We start from the raw sequence: 24,656 nt of genomic DNA on the forward strand, positions 1-24,656 counted from the left end.
TTAATTTTGATAATTGTTTTTTTTTTGGAATGGTATATATTTATTAATGGGTTTTATATTAATATCACAATAGAGACAACATGTATGTATCTATACTGACAATGGACTAGGGTGCATAATTATATATTGCATGATACTGTATTTAAAATGGTAATATTCACTCACCAAGTACTAAGTGTTTTTTAACTTAAAATAAGCAACAGTAGTAGTATATTGAAGCTCTATAGCTCTCTAATAAATATTAAAATTTATTAATTATTACTCTAGTGGAAGTATAAAAATCTCAGCCATTGGAGTGTTCTAGTGGATAAGTTTATTCAGGCAGGAACAGGATTGTACCGTCCTATAGATTGCAGTGCCCTACGAGATATAAAGATTACAACTAATAAAATGTATCGATCAATAATGATCAATTATAATTCGCTCATTTTTAAAATATTCAATTATTTTGAAACTAGCGACAATAACTATCGAGGCGTACGTAACGACCAGTAGCGGCGGGTCGGCCGACTACCGGTACATGGCGAGGTCGGGGCTGCGGTAGAAGCACATGTAGGCGTCGGCCAGCAGGCGCTTGGCGGGCGCGGGCAGGTGGCGGTCGAGCGGCGCGGCGGCGTGCAGCGCGCGGCCCTCCTCGCTCAGCCACGCGCACAGCTCCGAGATCTCCACGATCTCCGGGATATTGTAGCCGTTGCGCTCGCCTGCGACACCACACCACGTCTGAGACTGCTCGACGACGTTCGATCATGGGATTCGGTCTGATGGCTTACCTTTCCTATCGGCCATGGAGTCGAAGAAGCACCAAGGCGCATCGTGGCCGGCGCCCGTCTTCACGAAGGCCACGTAGTGGCTGGTTTCTATGCATAGTACCGCGAACAACTCCATATATACGCGCGGAATAGGTGACGACTCGAGAATGTTAGCATACTCCTCGCAAATAGACAAAGGTGTGGCCTGAGCATAAAAAAAATCATCTCATTATCGTCATCATATTTCAGTCAAATAGCTTATGTACTATTTTCAAATTGAGTTGACACTATCTCTAATTCTAAATGCATAATATTAAATTTTGGCTTCTATATTATCTACATAAAATATCAGTATTAGAACGCTCTCGTTACAAATATCGACGGTTGAGATGCAACGATCGCTGGGAAAGGTAATATAGTGAAAAATATGTGCGGCGAGCGCGGGGGTCGGGGGCACCTTGTGTTCGGGGCGCGCGGCGTGCGCGAGGCGCAGGCACGCGCCGCACAGCGCGCCCGCGTCCAGCGCGCCGCCCGCCGCGCACGCGCCGCACTCCCAGCGCGCCAGCGAGCCGCACACCGCGCACTGCCGCGGCACTGCGGACACCCTCCGCTGTACTGCGGCTCCGTCTGTGGCCTGTCGGGCGCTACCGAGATCCCGACCGACAGGCCACTCGATGGGAACCCATCTAGCCCACTCTGGCTAGGTTTGACGGTCATTTGTTTTATTGAGAATATAAAAGATACACGTTTACGTGCGTAAATTTTATAAGAAAAACTTCTTAGTTTATTTTTTTGTAAACATTTTAAAATAAACTACAATATAAGGTGATACAGTGGTTACGTTAGGTAACATTAAATTAGTTCCAATCTTAAATATATTTTTTACTATACCTGTCTGTCGGCCTGGACTAAGGATAAATTTCATTACTAAATATAAAATATCAAAATAATAAAGCATTACCTTGCGATTTTTTTAAATGTTGTTATTAGTAAAAATTTAATACAAGTTAAATTGCTTGCTTTAAAGCCCTAAGGCTTGTTTAATTGTAACAACAAAAAATAATCTATCAACTTACATCCTTCTATAAGATCCGTGACGTCCAATAATGGAGATGGCTGTACACGCTGGTACAATTTATATTGTTTCCCAAACCGAGGCATTTGAATAATAAATGCAGCTGGGACCTTTAACGGAAATAAGGAAACATCGGCTTTAATAAAATAATTTAGAAAGGCATAGAAATAAAGTAAAGTATTTGGTAGAAAATATGCACACAATGAAAATAAAAATAAATTTTGCCATGTAGAATATGTTTCTTAGAGGCAACAATCTGAGAAACATATATGATATAATCCTACTATGAAAATATATAGAAATGAAGTTTAAAAAAAAAAAACCACTGGAGTATAATTATAGTATTAACTAGGGTTGTTACGGGTGCAAAAATTTCATTTCATAGTTTCATTTCATTAGGGTATGGATTATTAGAGGACCTTGATTATGAGATGCCGATCACAAAATTTTATTAAATATTTCAAGTTTCAGTACGGATGATTACAAAACGTCAAATTTCCCTCATATCAAATTGGAAATTGGTTTGAGGAAATTTGACAGATAGCGAATACCAAAAACGCGGGCCTCTCTGGCCCCGCCTACTTTCTTTACACGTCATTAAATATTGCAGTTACAAATCCGCATTCGTTAGTAATAACTCCCCATAAAAATGAAACAACAGAAAATTTTAGTTAAGCGGCTTGCTTCATATAAAAGAAACGTATACCTGCAAATAAAACTTGTTTTTGTGTATGTGCCCATAAATATAAGGCTTTATGCATTTTCTATATTCGGAACAATATCATGCCAACTTCCCTCTTCTGTATTATTAAAACATGATGAAATGAAATTTATGTAATATTAATAAAATCTAAATATTATTTATTCAAGTAGGCACTCAAATTTGAATCTTCATGTTAAACAATTCAGCTACCACGGGAATTAGAATCGGACATTAGACTCTACAGAGTAGAACTATCGAGAAAGGCAGGAGTTACTTTTTCCCTGATTCTAATTACATTTATTTTTTATCTTTAATATGATATTTTATTGAATAATAATATACCAAAAATAATCAACAAAGTCTTACCTCACTTAACTTCACTCCAGATGTGGCGAAAGACTGTTCCAATAGTTGTTGCACGCTCGGTAGTGTTATATGTTCGTCTTTTTCGACGAAAAGTTGGTAACAGTACGCTTCTTGACCCGAGGATAATTTAAGAAAGGGCTCAGCTCTGAGCAACTGTGCGACCAATCCGTTCAAGAATTCCTCTGGATCCTAAAATAAATTTATTATATGCTTATCTTAATCGATCAACTTGTCAAGGGAGAGTTTCAGTAGTTTATACGTTTGGAACGTCATGTACAATTCATAAATATTCCAATTTCCATTTGCATTAGAAGGAGCTTAGACAATTAAACAACTTTGAAATGGAATTGACGCGCTTTCATTATATTAAGGACTAGTAGTTGCCCGAAGGTTTGCTCGCTTTTTAAGGGTTAGTCATCAAATATCAAGTATAAAAAGCCTGTCTTTCCTTGGGGTTAAAGCTTGCTTCATACCAAATTTCATCAAATTGGTTTCAATAGTGCGGCCGTGAAAGCGTAACAGTTACTTTCGCATTCATAATGTTGGTATAGATATAGATTCGCGAAACAATAGAGTTTTGAATGTCAGCGAAGGTGATATAGGAACTGTGAAATAAAATTAAAGAGAAAAGAAGTAGTTAAGTTGAATAGTTCTGTATTACAAATAAGGATATATTCATTAAAGAACTGTTCGTAATGCATAATATAGCAGAGTAATTATGAAATCACAAGGCATATGTACATTTAAGATTTGATAATATTTATTTATTCTACGATTGGAATACGATACGATATTAAAATATTTTGAATATTTCCAAGGCAATCGTAACAACCTTTAGAAATATGTATGTTGTAGGCGATCGGGTAAATGGGCCATCTGATGGTAAGTGGTCACCACTAATAATATTTATTCTATTTTATAAATTGTAATATTTCTATGACCGCCAATGTCTATGGGCGCTCAGTATTCCCTACGTCACACCAATGCCCCACTATCCTTAGGAGCTAAGATGTTATGTGCTTGTGCTTAAACACAACAATTCCAAGTTATGCTGTTTGGTGAGACAGGTTTACACAAAGCCCAACTTCCGAGTAAAATAGATAAAATAATGATGACCAAGATGGAAGAGTACGGCACCTTCTCCTCGGAGGTGAGGCCCGGCACGTCGGACAGGCGCTCGAGCAGCGTGCGCAGCTTCATGACGCGGTCCGCGCGCACGTACCCGTGGCGCCGCAGCGGGTTCACCACCTCCTCGCGCAGCACGCGCTGCACCTCCGAGTAGTGCGGCGAGTCCTGCGGCGCACCCAGCCCCGTCACTTACTTAGGCTCTTTCGAATACTAATTTAAGCATTAGGGGGAGGAATTCACGTGAATCGCTCCATCGAGTATTAAAATAAAAAAGGGTTTCTTTCAACTTTCAATTCTATTAGGACTCTTTGGTGAAACATTGACATCGAGTACCGTGAAATATTTTGGTACTAAAAATGCAAATACGAGTGAGTGCGTGTAAAGCAATACCTCGGGCTCCGGCGGCCGGTAGAGCAGCGCGTCGAACACGCTGGTAAAGGTGAACATGGCGAAGAGCGTTGCGTCGAGGTAGCACGAGTTGTGATGTCCCTGTATTCCCCGATTCTTCCCCGCGAGCTCACCGAGCGAGTTTAAAGGCGGAACCACACCGGTGACAACGGGACAATCCGGCTACAAAAGAATATATTATTTGAAACGTTTTGGGTTTTGGTAGGAAGTTCTTTAACGCGACTTGCAGTGAAGTGAACTGGCAGAAATCGTCATGTAAAGTATAAGCGTTACTATTTTTTTATGGTATAGGTTGGCGGACCAGCATCTGGGCCACCTGATGGTAAGTGGTCACCACCACGCATAGACAAGGGCGCTGTAAGAAATATTAACCATTTCTTACGTCGCCAATACGCCACCAACCTTGGGAACTAAGATGTTATGTCTGCCTGTAGTTACACTGGCTTACTCACCGTTCAAACCGGAACACAACAATACTGAATACTGTTGTTTGGCGGTAGAATATCAGATGAGTAAATGGCTTTGTGCAAGCCCGTCTTGGTAGTAACTTTTACATCTATTTCTTTTTACAAAATCTCTTGTATCAAATACGGCTTTATATAGACTTAGATTTTTTCTTTGATATTGTCTTACTTCACACGTTATTTTTAATAACAATTTTATTTCTCGTCATCTAATTATTTTCAAACGTCGTTGATTCATCTCTTTGTCTATTATTTCATAAATAATATAAAGTGAAAGAATCCCGAAGTGGCCGGCTCACCTGGTCGGAGCGCTCGTCGCGCAGCGGCTCGGGCGGCGGCGTGTCGCGGAAGCGCGCGTCGCGGCGGCACAGCGGCAGCGGCACGAACAGCGCGCGCCCCGCGCCGCACGAGAACAGCCGCGTGCCCTTGTGGCTGCCGTCGCCCAGCCCGCACACGCTCTGCTCCAGCTCCACGCCCGCCGTCGCTATGTCTGCGGCCGGCAGTTTTTTTTTTATGGCATTGATGGGAGGACGAGCATTTGGGCCACCTGATGGTAAGTGGTCACCACCGCCCATAGATAAAGGCGCTGTAAGAAATATTAACCATTCCTTACATCACCTATGCGCCACCAACCTTGGGAGCTAAGATGTTATGCCCCTTGTGCCTGTGATTACACTGGCTCATTCACTCTTCTAACCGGAATACAACAATACAGTGTACTGTTATTTGGCGGTAGAATATCTGATGGGTGGTACCTACCCAGACGGGCTTGCACAAAGCCCTACCATCAAGTAACCCTAGCCCTACCACCATAGCGATCATATTCCTACATTTAATTGTCTGAGTGACGGACAACGGCCAACCTAAACTGTACTTCATTACGCACATTGCACACGTTGGTTTGTATTTAAGTATTTGTCGCACACATTATGAGTGCCATTTATCTCAAGGGGAGCTCAACGCCATGCTCTTGGAGACGAAGACAGCTTTAAACGCACCTAATCCCATCATTGTATAGGGACAAAGTCGGGGCTGAGGGTGTTCTCAGTACCCTAAACTCTGCTTAAGGTAAAATACCACCGCAGAGGTTAGCTGTCACAATGAGACACAAGAATCATTTTTCATCTTCTTTGTTTTTATTCCCCCTATCTTTTGGTTCAATATTTTGAGTAACACGCTTAAAATGCATACATACAAATAGCAAGATAACATCGTTCGAAGTATTTTTGAAATACATAACATGCCTCTAAGACATTATATTCAGATGAGATGGATCGTTTTCTCAGCTTTACTCAATATTGCTTGTTATTGCGAGCGAGGACTCAGGCCGTTGAATTTTAAACCACTGCTACTCAACCGATTGAGATGAAATTTTGCAAACACTCGGTGCTGATGACAATATAAACTAGTATACATTTGATTATGAAAATCCTCTTTTTTAATATAGCTTCTTCCTCATAACATTTAAAAATCAAAACGGACTCACCTTCTATAAGGCCTATCCACCTAACGACGCCGTAGTAGTTTTGATCGACGTCAGTTGCGACTTCGACGAGAGATCCGACCCCGATGTCGTCTTGCAAGTGTTCAGGTGAGGGACACGAAGGCTTCGTATTTGATGTTACCGCACGGGGCGATCCCAATGATGGAGAATCATACAAGTCCTCAGGCCCATCTCCGCTGCAGACGTCTATGAAAAATATAAATAACACAGACGAAATTTATCATAGAATTAAGTTTACGTGTTCATTATTGTTTCTAACACATACTCTGTTCGTATTGAAGTACGCAGAGAGGTATTTCATCGATAGATAGCTCTCGTAAATAATACGAGTGAGACATTTCGACGTACACTACATTATAGCGGCCGATTTCGAACGGCGACCGTACGACTATAATTAGAAAATAGGAAAGCTAAAATAGAACGCATAAACGTATGCAGTCTGTGCTCTAGTTGCGGATATTGTTTTTGTATTCGTTTGTTCAAAATTTAATATGTAATAGCTTAAATTTAGTATTAGTTTTTATTTTAGTGTATCTTTTTTATAATTTAGCACTATGCATTCTATAGAAGGGACTATGGTAAGTTTAATTCGTAATTCATTTCAAAATCATTGTTTATATTTATGTTATATAAATAAGTATTGGAAATAAATCTTTTTTTTTATTATTTCAATATTTTAAAATTAAAAAATATATTCTTTATCTCATGTGAATAAATAATTAGATACAACTTATTTAAATTTTAGAATTAAAATCAATTAAATGAAATATTTTTTAATAAATGCATATTTAAAGAATTTTTACTTATATGTACAAATAAGCATATTTTATACACAAATAAAATTCAGACATTGCAGTGTTATGAAAAAGAGTCAATGTTATCTAAAATATAAGCCATGTAGGTTAATTTTTTTTAAAATGTTAATAAAGATATTGTATAGTGTAATGTATATATAACATTATATGATTTTATGAAGAATATACTGCTACATTCTGTGTTTTGATCAAAATTGTTTTTTTTTTTTTTTGTAATTATTTACATTGATACATACCTATCCAGATAACATAAACAATTACTGATATTAACATTTATTAAAGATTTACAAAATACATACCAACCAAAAGACCAGTTTCATTTTTTTTAGCTTCATGGACCATCTTTATATTCTGAGAGTAATCTTCTGTTACTTGTATATTTGAAGATGTAGTAGGTCTATTTCTACGCCTCTCCGGTGTTATATGATTAATTAAATTTACAGATTTGACCCGTTCATGATGATTTGTACGTTGCATATTGCGTCTGGGACTGAGTTGTACTGATCCATACTCGGGATGCTCAGGTTCTTTCGGAGCTGGTGGCCAGCTTCCTCCAATCAAATTAAATAAATCAATCTGCAATATTGAAAAAATATATAAACTTACAATGTTATATTTATATAGCAGGGTTTATTAACCAAAAAAACTTACAACCAGGCCACAACCTCCATAAAAATAAAATATTAAATTGTAAAACCCATAATCATATATTAAAACATAGTGTAAATATTAAATTAATAAGATGGAATATTTTAAAGTTTGAAATATTATTTATTCACACAACTCATATATTGCTTTTTCACACACAAAACAAAAAAAAAACAAGATTAAAACAAGGTGTTAGTCAAAATTAAGATTCATCATGAGTTACAATAATTGATCCGTTGAAATGACATTGTCCACACAACTCACTTTGTTAGAAAATGACAGCTATTTTTAAATTTAATGTTTTTATAACCACTTCCAAACAGCTAAATAGTAATGTAATCATGCATAAAAAATGTGCAAAATCCATTCAAGTGGGGTTAGTGTATTTGATAAAAATTGGATTATTTAAAAAACCTGAGCATCTCTGCTACATGTATTCTCAAGCTCTTGCTCCTGATGGGCCTCATGACTCATTTTCTGTTGATATACGTGAGTAAACGTAGAGTTCGACTTAAAATAAATATGTTTGAATGATAACAAAAGGTTTAAGATAAAAATTAGCTTACCTTTGCTTTAAAAGATTGTACGAATTAAGTAGTTTTTGTAAAAAGGCTTCGGCATAAATAAAAGATGATTTTTATTAATAGAGAAACAAACCCCTTTTTTATTATTTCGTTATTTGTTTACATCTGTTTAGATTTTATAATATAAATAAACAAGCTTCGACATCCCAAATTTTTCAACATGACAATCATAGATTATACAGTAATATTCTGTAATCTGTTTCTGGTACATATTGTACATTAGGTACAATTCTGAATTCAAGTTTAACAAATATCAAACGAACAGAAACAGTCAAACAGATAACGAACGATTACTCATAACATGTACGGATTTAAAATATTTCAATGCTTATTATGACTGTGTCACGACGTAACAAATTAACATATAATCAAATTAAATTTTTCGTAATAAAAATGTAGATTTATATATAATTTTATATGAAGAAAGTCAAGTTTATAAATACGGGTACATCGAATATAAAAATCAATAACCTTTTAACATTTATGAAATTGATTTCAAAATAACTTTGTCAAAAGTTTAGAAGTCAAAAGATTCTCTATTTCTCTTTTTCATTACGAGGAAGTTGTGGAGGAAATATCTGGCGATTGAGGTTTGATTTTTGCAGGCTTTTGGGTAATTCATTTGTGTGATTATTATATAAAAAAGAATAATAATAATAAATCATTTAATTATACAATGTCACGATGTTAACTCTTAAGTAGATGGGTATCACAATGTTGTACAATGTGATACACGTATATAAATGTGAGATACGGGTAACAAATATTACACTAGCAGTCTTTTTTGAATTAACTGAACTTTTGGTTTTTATAAATTAAATTAAAACTAAAGTAGTGATAAAACACTAGTTAATTTATCTCGTTGTACTACTATTTTAAGGACTTTTTGGGTGAGCTGGGAGCATTATTCTTAAACTTCTGGCAACTTTTTCATACTTATACTGACATTTGACTTGTTATTATTTATTTGACCTTGAATATAACCTCTGAACAATATTAATCTATTTATAATTTTGTAATACTATTTTATACACATCTTAATAATGCGTTAAGTTCGTGGTTTTTATTTTGTAAAATACTTCTTATGAATAAATGAATGTATTCTAAATTATAACTTGTTAAGACAAAATGCAGCAGTAAAAATACATTCAGTTTACTAAAAAACTCCCTAAGTATTGGTAAATAAGATTAACTTACATCTTAACAGGATTTAATAATTAATTTGCTAGACTAGAATGTTTAAAAAATAATATATTTTTTTAAGATCTTTTTTTGTTTTCAGTGTTTCCCCGATATGATCCGCCAAGGGAGCATTGATGATATAAATGCACAGCAATTTCTAAAGATTTCCAACTATGAAGATACAGTTAGGCAACTTGATATATACTATGCCATAGGTCTGTTATATATTACTATTATATATGTATTTTAAATTTTTGAATACAGAAATTTCTCATAATCTAAGTGAACAACAACTATGTATATATTATGAGTATATTATAAGGGAGATCACTTAAACAAGTACAATAAAATAAAATTAAAACTGAGCCACAACTCACAAATAACTGCATTTTTCACCCTGATTTATAAATGCATGCAAATTCATTGTTTTAATTTGAAGATATTTTTTAAATCACTATGCAACTCATTCAACAGAAATTAACGATAAATAAAATAATATTATTGCAAAATGTGTATAGTTTAGTGTAAATTATATTCCTGTAATTTTGGTAGTTTGCCATAAGACAGCAGCACTATTTACTTAAATATGTCTTTTTTTCATTTCAGTTAAGAGACAGTTATTGAGATTTCAGAGCCCTATAACTGGGCTGTTCCCAGTGTTATCTTCAGATCTACATATCGGAAGTGTAAGGGACAGTATATATTGTGCTGCTGCAGTATGGGGATTGCATCAAGCTTATAGGTAGGAAACTGAAACTAAACCAAAATCTTGGTCATCTCAATGCATAGATAATGGAAGTGTGAGAAATATTAACCACTCCATCAAACATCATCATCATCAAAGTCCCACATACCTTGGGAACAGTGGCGTAGCTATCGTAGGGCCAGGTGGTGCAGTGCACCAGGGCCCCGGAGCTCAGGGGGCCCTCTAACCTAAGCTTTGAATAGAGATGACATATGGATTTAGCCTACTAATGTACGTCTCAATGTATCCTGTATCCTATTTTTATTCCTATCTATAATTTTGAAGCGCAATATAAGTTAAAGAGGGGTTGAGGGCCTGTTTCTTTTTCTATGCACCGGGGCCCTTGTCCACCTAGCTACGCCACTGCTTGGGAACTAATATTTTATTTCCCTTGTGCTACACTGACTCTCTCACCCTTCAATCCAAAACATAAAATTTAATATAAAGTATTGCTGTTTGACCATCAAGTAAACCTTAACATAAAACTTTATCATATGAAAATATTTTTGTAAGTAATATTACACTTTTTTTTTAATTTCCCAGGCGGATTGATGACGACAGAGGAAAGTCCCATGAATTAGGACAGAGCACAGTAAAATGCATGCGTGGCATACTTGAATGTTGGATCAAACAATCAGCACGAGTGGAGGCCTTTAAGACCAGACAGAGTGCAGCACATGCCCTCCATGTTAAGTTTCATCTTACTACTGGAGAACCTGTACTAAGTGATGATCAATATCATCACCTTCAGATTGATGTGATATCTCTCTATCTGCTTTTTCTTGTTCAAATGATTACATCCGGCCTTCAAATTATTTACACACAGGTATGTAGTAACATTAGAAGTCTTTAAATAATACAATATGATATTATGATACAAGACACAACAACAATATACAAATATTAACATTTGTTATTTTGTCAGAGTTCAAAAGAGCATGTATATGTGTTGTTGACATTTACAATTGTGATGACTTATTTTATGGGCTCAAATTTTATTTATAAATTATAACATATTTCTAATATTGCTTGAACTCAGTCATTTTTGTTCAAATTCAATATTACTGACTACTTTGATTTAATTGACCATACCACATTAAGCTCCTACAGATGTCTAGGTAGGTAGGTACTTGTCTAGGTAGTATCAAAGTATAATTGCAGTGGGGAAAATTACCAATAATAGGTACCATTTCTTCATGTTTTGAATCAAATATGAAGCCTAACTCTAAAATTTAATTGTATTTCCAACTTGTATTTTTTGCATGGAAAAACAAAATTTTCCTATTTATAACCATAGCTTTTTGCTTGCTTTTATCTAATTTAACAAATGAAATAAAAAAAAAATGCTTTTGTGAATAGCTCCCAAGCTACAGGTGATGCTTAAGTCCGACAAGACCTGCTCGTCAAAATTTTTCTTATTGAGCTCGGGCGGAACTATATACTCTATTATTACTCTTTTTATAATATAAGGTAATATCTTCATGTTTATTTTCAGGATGAAGTGGCTTTTGTACAAAATTTAGTATACTATGTGGAACGCGCATATCGCACACCCGATTATGGCATGTGGGAGAGAGGAACTAAATACAATGATGGAAAACCAGAGATTCATGCCTCATCTATTGGTAAATATATTTTTTTTACGTTTCTTCTAGCTCATTAATTTAAAAATGGAATCAGTATTCGTGGATTCTGAAAAAAAAAATTTTTTAGTAAACATAATTACTAAAAGATACTTTTTAACCAAAGCTGAGTTATTTATTCTAATTGAATGATACCCGGAGCCCTTAAATGATTTTGACAAATCCTAAGTATAAAATTTTATGTTACGTCTGTAATAAATTAATCTACTGTCTATCCATAGTCCAAAATTGAATGTATTTTTGTAAGTATAGAGTTTTGCACTGTAGGCATGGCTAAGGCGGCCCTGGAGGCCATCAATGGCTGCAACCTGTTTGGCGACAAGGGCGCGTCGTGGAGCGTGGTGTACGTGGACATCGACGCGCACAACCGCAACCGGAGCATCTTCGAGACCATGCTACCGAGGGAGTCCAGTTCCAAGGTATGCTTATAAATATATTATATTTGCAAAATATGGGTGCTTCGCTGTATATTTCTCTAACGGTTGTAATACGATTAGGCGCAATTTGAATTTTGGCTATAATTAAAAACAGTTTTGATATACAATAACGTAAATTTATTTATGTTGTAATAAAATTTAAATATTTTAACGAAAATGTTTTACTTTAAGTAATGTCTAAAATTGTACTTGGTTTTTCACAAAGTTACCAATCTTAATGTTATTATTGATTCTATAGTATAATAGGCCCTGATTATAAAATGTGTTTCTACTGTAATGTGGTTCTGTGGCCATATATAATTATTATACAGCCTTAACATCATAGGCTTTTTATTTTGATTATTATTAAACGTAATTCTGGTACACAAACAGCACTTTCAATATTTTTTTTATATAACATGGCATATTAAGTAAAATTAACTGAACAAGAAATAAAATTATTACTGTTTACAACAGAGGTGCCCTTCAAATAATAATTCATATTTGATTGTGTACCGTTAAGCGTTTCTGGTTTGTAGAATGTCACTGAAAGACTGATAACTTTGCTCTACTGAGATCTGCTTTAGTTCGGCTTAACTAGACTTTTATAATTGAAATATTACTTAATTACTGTAATTGAGGTACTAAATGTCTGGACTTTATAGACTTTGACAGAGTTTAATTTATTTAAAAGGGGGTCGATGCGGCACTTCTACCAACGATATCTTTTCCCGCATTCGCCACACACGAGGAATTGTTGCTGCAGTTGACTAAAAATAACATATTAAATCGTTTGCAAGGAAAATATGGATTTAAAAGATTTAGCCGAGATGGCTGCAAGTGTGTCCTAGAAGATCCAAATAGGAGATACTATAATGAAGGCGAGTTAAAGGAGTTCGAAGGCGTCGAATCAGAATGGCCCCTATTCTACGTGATGATGATTATCGATGGTGTTTTTCGAACATTACCCGATCAGGTCGAAGAGTACCAGAAACTGTTGAAGTCTCGGATATATATGGATGAGTACGGAGGTGATTTGACTGTCTATATATTTATATGAGTATGTCATGTATTATATTGTTTAGTAGATTAAGTAGTGTATAATTTTACCCCAACAAAAGAACTTATCCCTTTTCTCATCATTTCAGACCCTGTTATTCCATGGTACTACTACGTTCCGAAGGAGGGAATTGAGAATGAACGCAGTGAACCATACTCCGTACGACGGCTGCCTGCCAGTATGTATTATAAGACTAACTTAAGTATTTTATTAAATCTAAGATTTAAAAGAATCGATGACGTTTGGTTAAAGGGATCTAAGATTTTTATATTAATTTATTCGAATGAGTATTCGAGTATATATTAATAATGACATGTACTTCTCTGGTAAACATTAACAGGTAAATAATTGTTATAATAGTGAGTATTATTACTTTACTTAAATAAGTGCGTTGTTTGCGTATATAAAAAAAAAAAATTTTTACAGACCAACCGGGTGACGAAGAGAACAAAGGTAAAAATTGTATTGCCATTGAGTATGACACCTTTGTGCTAATTTTCTGTGCCTTTTTTATTAACAAACTTCCTCTTTTTTTGCTGTTTCATAGACGATATAGATTTCGTTTTAAATTTTATGTTACGTGATCACTAAATTTGTATGAGTCCTAATAATAATCTACATGAGCTATTTTATTAAAAAAAAGTAAAAATCTTTTCGATATTGTTTCATAAAAAAAATAGCTTTAAAGTAGACAAATATTAGACAGAAACTGGTCCTGCGTCTGTAGTCTTCCCAATCGTATCTGATTGCCGTCCCTTCGGATTATGAGAGTGAACAGAGAGCACACACACACGTAAATAACCGTTGAGAATGATCCGAAATTGGTCATCATCACCTACGGCTTTAAATAAAACGGCGCTTATAAGTGCTTATAACACCCGTATTTATATTAATAAAAAAAAAATTGTTTTTTTTTATAAGTCGTTGTTTGGACATGATGAAAAAAGGAGAATATGGAGATGGTTCTTTTAAAAAATGTGATGCCTGTTTAATACGATTCATTATTATTTAATTGAAAATTTGAAACATATTTCGTTATACATCAATTCTTTAGAATATTCCTTTGAAATAGCGAGATACCGGGCTATAATGTGTAAAATACCGCATGGTATACTTGCGTTACCGTATAGCAAACCTTTATTTTGTTATTAAAAACAATCTCATCGGTAAAGCCTAATACTACTTAGTATATATATCTGTCAATGCATGAGTTGAATGGTTGCTGAATCTCGTTTATAAATTAAACGAGTGGTAACTTATGCATATTTGTAATTTTATTAAGAAAAGATTTACAGTTTAATTAATTCAATTTAAATCGGTAGTATCACTTGACGATTTAGGAGTATGTACTTGAAAAAGTCTATTCAGCCCCGTCTTAAGTACAAAAAGCGTTTAGTTGCAAGCAAGCAGCATTCTGGCGATCTCCGATTCCTCCGAAGAGATTAAAATATGGTCACCGAGAGACCTCGAGTTCTCAAATATGGGCCAAAACTTTACCAGCATAGGCGAATCGCCACCCAATGCGCGGTGACCGGATTTTTTTGTACCCTTACATCCCGGAATAAATCTCACTCTATTTAAATGCAAATATCTTGATCTGCAGCGCAAACATTAATAAAATATAACACTAACTACTACTGCCTACATATGTTTCTTTCGACTCACACCCAGTGCTCATTTCTTTTGCTTAACTCTTTAGTAACCCTGCTAGGTTAAGCTTTTTGTAATATAGCTGAATCTTACGTATGATAGTTTCAATTTCGTAACGTTTTACTCAGACACAGGTGGGTTATTCCTCTGGGCGCAGTCGCTATTCGTCATAGCTCAGCTGCTGACTGGAGGCTTGCTGCATGTCAACGAGCTGGACCCCATTAGGCGGTACTTGCCCTCGTATAACCGCCCGAGACGCGCCGGACGATATTCAGCTTTCCAGGTTTGTCTCATTATAATTTACTAAAAATTGTTTTATTCTCACCGTCAAAAGTTTGCATTTTAAATTGTCTCAGATTTTATTTCAAATTCTACCTCGCCGCCAACTTCTTCATCTTTATAAAAAAAATGATGCAGACTATGACAAGATTTTTTTTGTATACTTCACATATGTTTTTGCTATTGAAAAAAAATAATTAAAATGTAAGATGCTAACTCCATCTACTCCATCTTCTAAGAAAATTCTCTTTCATAAATATATATATTGCATTAACAGTTATTTTTCCTAGGAACTTAAAAGGGTAACGACGAAATTACACAAAATAAAAATTTAACTGTGATTCCGTCCCGTTTCAACAGGACTAATTTTGAATACTAGACAATCGTCTGGATTAGCAATACTTCATATATTTTAATGGCAGCTCGAGCTTAGATAAATAAATATAGATTTACATACTTCATGGGATTTGCTAAATATTCAACACTACAAACAGTTATTAATATAAATGATTTATTGTAATCAATGCAAACTCTACTCTTGTGTACCAATGCAATAATATTTTATTTATTATACAATACAATACCATTCCTGTTAACGAATTATATCTAATTTTATTTTATTTTCAAACTACCGATAACTTCGCTGACATTTATAATTAAAACCACATTAATCCACGAAGAGTATTAAATATTATTATGTTTTTTTTCGTCAATGATGTCATGAATGCTGTTTATTAATCCAGTATCCTCAAGCTCATCCTGCCATTGAAATCGGCAACACAAAAACAAATTCCAAATTATTTCATTTGCGCCATTTTTAAGTTATTAAATATCGAAATTATTTTGTTTTCATGCACAAATTGCAGGCAAAACCGGCATTTGTAAGTATTAGGTAATTTATGATTCAACTATGCATGGGTCGGTAATTCTACTCCAGTATGTTTTTTGTCACGTGTCGTATTCATTATGTTATGATTTTAAGCACTTTTCTTTCAATTAATTTTCTGTAATCTCTTTTGACTCGAGATATGTAAGTTTCTTCGGTTCTTAAGTATTAACACGATCACAGCAAAAAAAAATTTCACGCGTTCGCAGATTTTTTTTTTTGCTGCGGTGACGTTTATACGCCTTTACCGTTTCTTCAATATATTACTTGACTTGAGAGCTAATTTTTTTTGTAACGACGAAGTCTTGTTGTTATAGCTTGTGTACACAGCTTAGCTCGATGCATTTGCATTTGGTATAAAATGCTTCAAGAATGAACATATTGTATTAAAGTTAAATATTTAAGTAAAGATTTTTTTTATGGAAATATAGTAATATTTCCTAAGATGAATGATTAATATAATTAGCTTAAATCTTATATGTTTAATTGGGTGTACTATCTTAAATTCTAAAAATAAATCATGCAACATTTGTTATCAATAAAATCCTGAATAAATATAATTAGGAAATGATTCCATTATAAATGCATGAGCACATTATTATTAATTGGGTATTCATAGTCAAATTTAAAATCAAACATTGAGAATAATTAAATATTTTATAATAACTTACATTTAAAATAATCCTATTTTTATAAAAACTATAACTGGCTACTATATCTGGGTCTAATATGAGGAGTAATCTTTAATTACTTTTTACTTATCACTAAATATTTATCCAGGGTATAGCTACGGACCTGGTGGTCCAAGTCGTTCTGATCGCAGAATCGATGCGTCTCCAAGCTATGTTGGGAACGTACGGAATCCAAACGCAGACACCACATGAAGTTGAACCTGTCCAGGTGCGTTAATAAGTAACGCTTGGGTCGGTACCACTCCCCACTTACTATATATTCTACCGTCAAACAGCAGTACTTATTATTGTGAACATGATATCTTAGTTATCAAAATTGGTGGCTCACTGACCAGTCCGCCTATCTTTAGCAACAGGTTATTTTTTATTAAAATAACTTAAACACGGTAATCAGATTCGTTAATTGTAATATATTTCACTTTATGGTTGTCTCCTCGGTGAGCCCTCAAGCCAGAGTGCTGCCGTTATCCGTTATCCAGCTAAGCTGAACTATTACAACATAGTCACTTTAAGCTGTGATTGGCCAACGCTCCTGATTGGTTATCGTAGATTTAGTCAAATTAACATCTAGTAATCGAAACATTAATTGATCAGGTGAAAATCAATCTAAGTTACTAATGATAAAATTTTATATTAGAACAACTTAAACAATTTGCGAAATTCATAGCAATTTAAACAAATACATCTATCAAAACCTTACATTATAGATATGCAGTTCTACACAGCTCGTGCATGTGTATAGAGAGCTGGGAGTGTGTGGGAAACTGAAGCTGACGGGTAGACCGATTCGACCAGTTGGCTCGCTCGGCACAAGTAAGGTATGGAACTTGAATAGCTTAAGCTAAAATGTATGGTAATTGAAATGTATGACACTTAAAAATTTTACTTTTTCCGACAGATTTACAGGGTGTGCGGCATGACAGTGCTGTGCTATCCGCTAATATTTGAGGTGTCTGAGTTCTACTTGTATAGGGATATGGCTTTGCTTATAGATGATATAAAGACTGAACTGCAGTTTGTTGGCAAGTAAGTCGGATAGAGATACTCATATCAATCAAAACCTCTTCGGTATACACTATAGATAAGGGTGAAACAGATGTGATAAAAGAAAATATCGATTTTGATTCCGAAATGTGTTCACCTGTGCACACATTTTATGAATACTTTTTTAAATTATGCGCTCTTAAGCCACAAAGAAAAAAACTCATTTTTTTAGGTGTGGCTACACTTCTATTTAAAAAATATTTCACTTTTATAACTATTTCTTCAGTAATTCCATCGCCACAGTACGGCATAAAAAAATGTTTTTATCGCAGTGTTTTGTTTTGAAGGTTGAGTGCCACGAAAATTTAAATGTTACAATAGCCCATATCCGTTCATCTACTCTCCCATTATCCATTATGAAAAAACAACTTCTCACCTTCGGTTACTGCTAGATATTGGCGTCTGTCAGGGCGTCCCACGGTTTGCCTGCTGGTCCGCGAGGAACACATGAGAGACCCACACTTCAAGCAAATGCTAGACCTTTTCGCGATGCTTAAAAAAGGTCACTGTGACGGAGTCAAAGTCCGCCTCGGAAGGCTTCAGAATCTCATTTCAAGTTCTTGTATTGGTAAGTAGATTTTGTTTAATTACTTATTTATTAATGACTTCTTTATTTATTTGTATGTAGTCCAATCCTAATAAAATGATTGGCTGATATATTTTCATTAATTTCAGTGTTTAAGTTTATTAATCTTACTGATTATGTTAAGTGCGAAAGTTTGGATAGGTGGATGATCGTTACTTAATCGAGTCTGAACGGATGTCGATGCAATTTGGAAGAGACATAGATTATAGTCTGGAATAGCACATATGCTACTTTGTATAAGGAAAAAATCACCTGGACCCCCTCCTCAAGCAAAGGGGGAAACTATATCATGCAACTCTCCTGCAATATTTCAGAACATTTGGATTTCATGAGCCAGGGCGAGTTTCCGTCGGAGATGTTCACGCAGTTCAAGCAGCTGCAACACGACTACATCGGCTACCAGTCGCTCACTGACGTGCCGCGCACGCTCACCTACCGGGAACAGAACCTCGACCTGCAGGCCTACAGCCAGCGCTCCACGCCCGACGTGCTGGACGCGCTGCGCACCACCGACAACATCTTCGCGCAGAGCCAGCTCTGGGGCATACTGCTGGAGCGGGAGGGGCCCATGTACGAGGTGAGTCTCCCTCCCTAGGGGAACCGGCCCCCGTCGCTCTTGCAGCAAGTAGTAAAGAATGCGCGGTGCAGGTGAATGGCACGAGCACGCTGGAGGCGCTGAAGGCGCTGTACGGCAGCGCTGGCGTGCTGCGCCACTGGCGCGCCGTGCGCTACTGCTCGTCGCTGCTGAGCCACACCGTTGACTCCATCAGCCCCTTCATCACCACCGTGCTCGTCAGCGGGAAGCAGGTACCGATCCCTCGCTTATGATAAACTGACAGACGCTTAACTTAACTATCGAATAGATTATATTTTTATTTAATTATTTTTAAATCGTTTAAATTTTTGAAAAAGTAATTATTGTATATAGGAAGTTTAAAATAAAATTAAGTTTAATATTCATGTTGGTTATTATGTCTTAGTTAACCGTCGGCGTGATCGGGCGCAAAGAGACTGTGTTCGACAAGCCTATGACGCCCGGCGAGATCCAGTCAGTTATGTATTCCACGATACAGCCGTATGACATCATTGGTGCTGTACTGCAGCAGGTGTAGTTTATTTTTATTTTAAAATCTTATTAGTTTAGAATCACGTCCATTAAACGTGATTAATGTTATTGCAGGAAATAGTTCTCTATTGCGGTCGCCTGATCGGTACCAACCCAGATATGTTCCGCGGAATCCTCAAGATCCGCGTGGGCTGGGTGCTGGAGGCGATACGTATTTATTTGGACTTGTTCCCGGAGGAGAAGCGGGCGGACGCCACGCTCGAGAGCCTCTCGCCGTTTAAGCTACGGACATTGCTACAAAAGGTGCTCACCGTGTCCGACTGGGCCGAAGAAAAAGGGTGCGCTTACGAATATTTTCTATACTAATATTTTAAATGCGAAAGTAAGTCAGTCTATCTGTTACTCTGTCGAGGACAAACCACTGCAGACAATCAAACCGCTTTTTGCAGTTCGCCCACAGACATTTCTTTCACGAGATTTATATATCAACTCTAGCTTCTATACGCAATATACTTCCCTAACTCTTATAATTTTCGTTATGATCCATTAACTTATAAGAGAAGGCCATCATTGACAAAGTCATGTTTCAGATTGACGCCCTTGCAACGAAGAAGATTAGAAGGCTGCCTGTGTCGCGTTCCAAAACATTTTTACGTTCAAGTATGGGATATCCTACTGCGAACGCCCAACGGAATCGTAGTCGAGGTAAAGGTTGATTGCGGGCGAGAATGTGAGTTCATCAAAAACGATATCGATCATACGTGTCGCGCGTGTGGCAGGGGCACGCGATCCCGGCGCAGCCCACGCTGGTGAACATGTCGCGCTCGGAGCTGTCGTTCGCGCTGCTGGTGGAGGAGGCGCTGGTGCGCGTGCCGTCGGCCGAGCGGCGCCAGCTGTGCGTGGAGCTGCTGTGTGTGCTGGCCACCATCCTGCGGCGCAACCCCGAGCTGTACCTGCAGCAAGCGCTGCACCTCGATCGACTGCTGGACGACGCAGACACCACCTACGCGAAGGTAACTTGCACGTTCGGTAAACCCCACCGTCAATGTAAAATACAAGTGTGAGTGCTTTTTAAAGCATTTATATTATTTCAAAAAAGCATGTCGCGTATCGAGTCTAATGTATGATTCGCATTCGATCGAGCTTCGAGTATATCACTCTTATATATAATAAGCGCGAATATTTCTTAATTTAGACCTTGTAGATCGTCATCGAAGGTAAAGGGCTTAAATACAGGCAGACAACTTCTGTGTATATTTCATTTCGCACTCGTCACTGAAAGAAACCAGCGAGTGTAGGATGAAAATCTGTCGACATTAAAATATCTACATCCCATGGAAGTAGGAAAAAAGATAATCAGATCTTAGATTTACGTATTTCATGCGATTTGTTAATAACTCAGCTTTGTTGTGCACTACTAAGGGTTTATGATTAATCTATCTTTATTTAAAATACAACATTATTACACTTATCAACTTATTTCCACTTTCATTTTACTTTCAAAATTCCGATAACAGTTTCGTCGACGTTCAAAACGCCATATTTTCGCAAATGCATAGTGAATATCAAAGATTAATCAAGCTCTCAACCAATGATATCGCGTCAATTCGCTGTCAAATGTTGTTTATTTGGCTTATTTCCTGTTATGGTTGGAATAGAGTATGTACAAATATTATAAATGCAAAAGTAACTCTGTTTTGTTTGTCTATTGCCTTCGTTTCGTTTACGGCCAAACGACCAGACAGAATTTGATTAAATTGTGTACCACTACTTTGGTTAATTTCAATGCCTAATACCTAAACGAGCAACACCTAAAACGCACAACTCGTATGTACTAAAAAGAGAGGAAATCTGAAGATTGACTGTAGCCCTACGAGACTAATGGAAATAATGTCGCGTCGGTGCAGGACAGCGGGCTGGCGCGCGGCTCGCTGAGCGCGGCGGCGCCGGGCGTGTCGCTCGGCTACCTGGCGCGCGCCGTCGTCAACTCCGTGCTGCAGGCCGCCGCCGCGCCCGCCTCCGCCGCCCCGCACGACCACGACTCCTGCCTCGTCGCCTAGCGCCCCCGACCCGCCCTCGTATGCCGAGATGAATTCTTCGAATGATGTGATAGTTTTTGTAATATTAACAGAAATGTTTATTTTCTTAAATTATTCTATATCGTGTTGAGGGAGAAGTGAGTCCTGATTTACGAAGTGACTACTCGTTTAGTTGATGAACTTTAACCGATTTTATGTATTCCGGAATTATTTAAATAAAACGGCAATCATGTTAAATAAAATGTTTTATTTTATAAAACTGCACATCTCCCAAGCGACACAGACTCATGTTTTCATGTAATCTTTGTTCATACCGACACACACATTTCACTACTTAATAAATTATAATAATGGCAGTAAATTACTAGAGTCCATTGTATACTTTATTGTTGGGTGATTGATGCAAAATTTTCTTCAGAGCTGAAAAAAAAATTTATTATAAATTCAAATTTAGATTTTTTAAGTTTTGTATATATCATTTTTATAAGTAAATGAACTAATGTACAGTCGGGGTAAGAAAAGGTTCGTCACCTTAAGGTCTATTTTCGTGTGCTCAGTATGAACGATAACCTGCTTTACTGATTGAGTATGACATATTTCATCGCAATGTACACTATTTTGAACCTAGTTATCATACTATGTTAAATTTATTTTATGTGCTGTTTTCTGTTTAATGCTTTAGTTTCAAAATGTACTGAGAGTTTACGACTTGATAAAGGCAAGAATTTGAAAACTGACGAAGGTTTTCTTACTCTGACTGTACATAATATAAGTATAATAAGCAAAGGTGATACTAAATTAATTACCTTCTTTCTCCTCATCACTAAAATCTTTCTTTGGAAATTCAATGTCGAATGTAACATACAGGTTTCCGTGCAGATTGTTGTTCTCAAAGTTAGGCATGCCCTCACCCTTCTTACGCACACGAGCACCAGACCATGTCACCTTGTCACGTGTTACAGTAACTTTGTGTCCATCTAAATGCACCAGTTCCAAAGTAAAACCAGCTAAAGCATCCTATTGAAAAGAGAAAACAATTTAAAAAAAATATATTTGCTAAATGTAGGACAATTGAGAGAACAATATTTACCTGTAATGATATTGTAACATTTGTGTAGAGGTCATCACCCTGCCGTGTGAACTGAGGATGTCTCTCAGTTTTGAACACAATGACCAAGTCTCCTGGATCTCCGTCCATGTGTGGCTCACCCTCTCCTCTCAATCTTGACTTATGATTGTCTGGAGCACCAACTTCCACCTACAACCAGAAACAAAATTTACATAATATATTGTTTTGTGATATGGCCTTTTGTTTGCAATGGAAATTAATTATATTTCATATGAACATAAAATAAATAACAATAAGTTATTATTAATAACATTTCCTTAAACCAAATAATGTTTTTATCTATAATTTTAGTTATGAAAATAACATAAATTACATTTCATAATTCTTCTTATAAAATTTAAACTGGAAATGTCTCAAACTAAGTGCAATCCATGATGTTGGACTAAAATTTAATATATTGTGGGTGGCACATATCAAAAATATAAAATTCATAAAAACAGTCATAAATTTTATAGTAATTTAATACATTACAATGATAAGATAAAACCTGACAGTTGAAAGGTTAGCCTTAACTCAAAACCACAGTGTATTTCCAAATATGTAATGAAATGTACAAAGTTCAAACAAAAAGGCAATCAATGCAACATAATAATAAGTGTTTATATATTTTACCTCTATTTCTAAAAGCCTTTCTTCATTGACTAGTTTGACATTAGGACATTCATCACAAACAGTTTGTTGCATCATTTGGAAGCGGCCAGGGCCGAGATTTCTCGTTACCATTTCTTGTCGGCAGTTACATTTTCTTGTACCAGATGCCGGTTTAATTACTGGCTTGTTACGTGTTATCTGTTGAATTTTTTAAATATTAAATATAATGTGGTGAACATTACAAAATACTTTCTCTTAATATATTATATCTATACATTTATCTCTAAGTAATCTGAAAAACAAATGAGAATTATTAAGTATACAATTTTCAGTAAGCAAGGTTCCAGTAATTAACTCACTTCTATGAAGTTTCCATTGTACAGTTCTTCCAATGATACTGTGAGTTCCATAATGATATCAGCTCCCCTTGGAGTTTCATGTTGCTGTGGTTCACCACCAAAGTGAAAACCGAAATCTCCAAAGAAACTTGCGAACGGATCATTATTGTTCATCATACCATCTTTTTTGAGACATTCCTCACCGCACCTATCATACATTTCCCTCTTTTCGGGGTCCGATAAAGCTTCGTAAGCAGCTCCAAGATCTTGAAACTTCTGGGAAGCGTCCGGATCATCTTGATTTTTGTCTGGATGTAAAGCTTTGGCTAGTTTTCTGTAAGCTTTTTTAATTTCATTGGTACTTGCTGAACGTGATACACCGAGTATTTGATAAAAATCTCGACTGGCAATAATTACAATAATTGAGGATAAAAAGTAAATGAGGAACACATAAGCCGTATTCATTAACATTTCGAATAAGTCTAACTAGGACCTATTTTAAATCATAAAACAAGTTTCACGAGCAAAACGAGGCATTAAATCTACAATACATTTTCATCTTTTGTCAAATATATTTTGACAACGCCACAGACAATTCGTCCTACTCCTATTGGTTAGCGATTAAAAGGAAACGACCTAAGCCACAATAATCATATTTTTCAAAAGTATTTTATACTTTATTTTTATTAAATTAAGAGTCATTTTGTTTTGCTTAAATTACTTGCCTTAACGCCCAATCGAATAAAGCCTCGTACTATTCCAATGTTGCCAGCCAAGTTTTAGGGATGAACAAGAATAGATAATAAATTTATATTTAAGTACAGTAGGGCTTAATTTTTTTTTATAAATTTTACTAAAATATTTTA

At 36.0% G+C, this 24,656-nt stretch overlaps 3 protein-coding genes across 6 annotated transcripts; 1 reads left to right on the forward strand and 2 right to left on the reverse strand.

The window, feature by feature from the left end:
* Positions 1–361: 361 nt before the first annotated feature.
* Positions 362–8,705, reverse strand: LOC125077218 (ubiquitin carboxyl-terminal hydrolase CYLD). The gene is made up of 12 exons (XM_047689089.1): positions 8,427–8,705; positions 8,275–8,337; positions 7,512–7,788; positions 6,380–6,583; positions 5,193–5,383; positions 4,412–4,591; positions 4,031–4,186; positions 2,894–3,082; positions 1,826–1,934; positions 1,207–1,343; positions 771–954; positions 362–701 (listed from the first exon to the last, which is right to left on the reverse strand). Exons 2-12 carry the CDS (start codon positions 8,332–8,334, stop codon positions 511–513), a joined length of 1,878 nt encoding a protein of 625 aa, XP_047545045.1. The 5' UTR covers positions 8,335–8,337; positions 8,427–8,705; the 3' UTR covers positions 362–510.
* Positions 6,822–21,969, forward strand: LOC125077217 (probable phosphorylase b kinase regulatory subunit beta). Of its 4 annotated transcripts, none has more exons than XM_047689084.1 (22): positions 6,822–6,975; positions 9,727–9,841; positions 10,233–10,368; positions 10,915–11,197; positions 11,867–11,996; positions 12,282–12,433; positions 13,125–13,461; positions 13,579–13,668; positions 13,917–13,943; positions 15,269–15,423; positions 16,286–16,300; positions 17,086–17,205; positions 17,705–17,815; positions 17,896–18,023; positions 18,434–18,609; positions 18,942–19,204; positions 19,276–19,434; positions 19,608–19,733; positions 19,808–20,031; positions 20,284–20,398; positions 20,473–20,706; positions 21,601–21,969. In XM_047689084.1, exons 1-22 carry the CDS (start codon positions 6,952–6,954, stop codon positions 21,751–21,753), a joined length of 3,273 nt encoding a protein of 1,090 aa, XP_047545040.1. In that variant the 5' UTR covers positions 6,822–6,951; the 3' UTR covers positions 21,754–21,969. The 4 variants fall into 4 exon arrangements, with proteins under 4 accessions (XP_047545040.1, XP_047545041.1, XP_047545043.1 ...); XM_047689088.1 differs by lacking the exon at positions 6,822–6,975 and adding an exon at positions 9,430–9,622; XM_047689085.1 differs by lacking the exon at positions 16,286–16,300.
* On the reverse strand, positions 21,963–24,373 carry LOC125077219 (dnaJ homolog shv). Its single transcript, XM_047689090.1, has 5 exons — positions 23,812–24,373; positions 23,474–23,650; positions 22,823–22,990; positions 22,539–22,749; positions 21,963–22,152 (listed from the first exon to the last, which is right to left on the reverse strand). Exons 1-5 carry the CDS (start codon positions 24,259–24,261, stop codon positions 22,097–22,099), a joined length of 1,062 nt encoding a protein of 353 aa, XP_047545046.1. The 5' UTR covers positions 24,262–24,373; the 3' UTR covers positions 21,963–22,096.
* Positions 24,374–24,656: the final 283 nt, after the last annotated feature.

This window comes from Vanessa atalanta, chromosome 3, assembly GCF_905147765.1.
Source record: "Vanessa atalanta chromosome 3, ilVanAtal1.2, whole genome shotgun sequence".
Classification (NCBI taxonomy): Eukaryota; Metazoa; Arthropoda; class Insecta; order Lepidoptera; family Nymphalidae; genus Vanessa; species Vanessa atalanta.

Excerpts from the sequence above, each read along its gene's own strand:
- LOC125077217 (XM_047689084.1), top strand. The coding sequence starts at position 6,952 with ATGCATTCTATAGAAGGGACTATG. Across the intron at positions 19,205-19,275 it reads GGGAGGGGCCCATGTACGAG|GTGAATGGCACGAGCACGCT; the intron begins GTGAGTCTCCCT and ends TGCGCGGTGCAG. Across the intron at positions 19,435-19,607 it reads TGCTCGTCAGCGGGAAGCAG|TTAACCGTCGGCGTGATCGG; the intron begins GTACCGATCCCT and ends ATTATGTCTTAG.
- LOC125077218 (XM_047689089.1), bottom strand. The coding sequence starts at position 8,334 with ATGAGTCATGAGGCCCATCAGGAGCAAGAGCTTGAGAATACATGTAGC. Across the intron at positions 4,187-4,411 it reads ACCGGCCGCCGGAGCCCGAG|GACTCGCCGCACTACTCGGA; the intron begins GTATTGCTTTAC and ends GGTGCGCCGCAG. Across the intron at positions 1,344-1,825 it reads CACGGATCTTATAGAAGGAT|TGCCGCGGCAGTGCGCGGTG; the intron begins GTAAGTTGATAG and ends GGGTGTCCGCAG.
- LOC125077219 (XM_047689090.1), bottom strand. The coding sequence starts at position 24,261 with ATGTTAATGAATACGGCTTATGTGTTCCTCATTTACTTTTTATCCTCA. Across the intron at positions 23,651-23,811 it reads ACAATGGAAACTTCATAGAA|ATAACACGTAACAAGCCAGT; the intron begins GTGAGTTAATTA and ends AAAATTCAACAG. Across the intron at positions 22,153-22,538 it reads TAGTGATGAGGAGAAAGAAG|CTCTGAAGAAAATTTTGCAT; the intron begins GTAATTAATTTA and ends TTTTTTTTTCAG.